At 40.6% G+C, this 1,996-nt stretch overlaps 1 protein-coding gene across 1 annotated transcript in view; it reads right to left on the bottom strand.

The window, feature by feature from the left end:
* LOC109841231 (WRKY transcription factor WRKY71-like) overlaps positions 953-1,996 on the bottom strand; it is a 2,782-nt gene continuing 1,738 nt past the window's right edge. Inside the window, 3 exon segments of the mRNA XM_020410139.1 lie at positions 953-1,512; positions 1,607-1,723; positions 1,905-1,996. The exon segment at positions 1,905-1,996 is cut by the window's right edge and continues 18 nt beyond it. Coding sequence (XP_020265728.1) covers positions 1,168-1,512; positions 1,607-1,723; positions 1,905-1,996 — 554 coding nt within the window. The 3' untranslated portion in view covers positions 953-1,167.

Genomic DNA, 1,996 nt, shown 5'->3' on the forward strand with positions numbered 1-1,996 from the left:
AACAAATAATAATTTAGTAAACTCTAAAAATGTTTGTTAATCTTTTTAAGAAGTATATTTTGAAAATATTGAGAGAAAATTGAGACTACCAGATAAAAGGCAGCCTGACACACGTAACTCGAGAGTAGATTATCGCATGATCTGATCTAGATTTAATTTGAAAAGGATCTAATATTATTTTTGGGCGTTCTGAATTGTAATATTAGATCATAGGGTACTTCTATTTGGATTTAGAATTCAAGGGACCGAACGAGGAACCAAAAGACACATCTCTTGTCCTATAAGGGCATCTCCAACAGCTTCTCCAAAATTTTCTCCAAAATGGGAAAACAAAAGTCATATTCTCCAAATTATTTTTACACCAACTCCAACAGCTTCCCCATTTTGAAGAATCCTTTTTTTTCCTCCAAAAATTTGGAAAATACCGCAGATTTGGGGAAGCTTCCTCATTTTTTCTCCTTCATCCTTATTTTGGGGAATGAGATGGGGAATCTGTTGGACCAAAAACATAACTAAATTCTCCAAAAGTGGGAAATGAGAAAGCTGTTGGAGATGCTCTAACTGTTTTCATGATTTTAGATCCAATTAATTCCTCTAGTCCCTTCTTACAGTGTTGAGTACGATATTATTTCAAATCTTTTTGTGAAGCATCGTTACTCTTTAATTTGGTGACGAACATATTTCCTCTCAAAAAATAATCCCGAACAATATTACTAGGAAATTCCTTAATTATAACGTCCAAGTCAATGATGATAGATATTTGGCAACTACAAGAAATCCTCGTCTAAACTCAAAAAAAGTATGTAAGAAATAATCCTCATTGCTAATAATATCCATTTACAGTTCCAAAGAAATTACTGTTTTAGTTACCATGACGCTTTTTCTGGGGGAGTAAACTAATCTGCATATCCAGTAGATCAGAAATCTCCTTTGCGGCCAAAAGCACCGAACGCAGTAAAATCAGGAGCTAGTTTCAACGTGTATATATGATTAATTATAGCCGAAGAAGGAAAACACCGAGAAACTGCAAGTAGCCTAGCTCTCCGCACAATTCTATCCACACTGGATCCAGCTCATTTTTCTTGCAAACTGGGGCCGGCCTTATATACAAACCTTGACTCGAAGAAATTCAACGAGTGAACCCAAAAAAAGAAACAGAAAAATAACTCATTGACAGTGATCTGGCGTAAGCCCGAGAAATTTCCCAGAAATGGCGCTAGCCAGAGCCAAAGTGAAGCCGGGATCATTCGTCAAAGTCGTAACCATTTGCTCCGCTAACCTCCTTTGGAACTCATCAGGGGACTCGGTTTCCATGCTACTGCGGTCCGGGCTCAAGCTCGGGTTCGGTCGGGTCAAGTCAAGCGTCACGGTCGGACTCGAAGTCTGGACCTTGACCGGGCTCGGGGTCAGGCTCCCGCCAGCTGGCGGCTCTACCGACAAGGGCTGAGAATGTGTGTGCTCACCTTCGTACGTCGCTACCAGAAGCCTTCTGTCCTCTGCGCTTCGCTGGACCTACGGAAGTTGGAGCCACGCGATGAGCCACCGCGAACGCCACAAGAAATAATTTTATATTAATTGGGAGAATATAGCTGATTGATGAAAATACCTTCTTTTTCACTGGGCAAGCTGGAGCAAAGGAGCATCTGAAGTAGGCTCTTGGGCATGGATTATCTCTCGTCACTTTTTGGCCATATTTTCTCCATTGGTACCCATCTTTGACAACCTAATTATAAATGTAATTAAGAAGCGATCAGGACAATTTCCTGTTTTCATTCCTAATTTGCACTCAAAGAAAAAATTACAACCACCAACTAGATAATCAATGGTTATGATTATGTCCACTACCTTTTAGATAGCGGAGAGTATCAGAATCCCAAAACATATGGTCCAAATTGGAGGCTTACCAAGCTAGGATCAGATGGATCAGTGTAAACGCAGAGCTTAGAAATCTTGGGCCGAGCCTCCTCCCTCATCCTCTTGCCCGAATCGTCGCTGA

This window comes from Asparagus officinalis, chromosome 5 (assembly GCF_001876935.1).
Source record: "Asparagus officinalis chromosome 5, Aspof.V1, whole genome shotgun sequence".
Lineage (NCBI taxonomy): Eukaryota > Viridiplantae > Streptophyta > Magnoliopsida > Asparagales > Asparagaceae > Asparagus > Asparagus officinalis.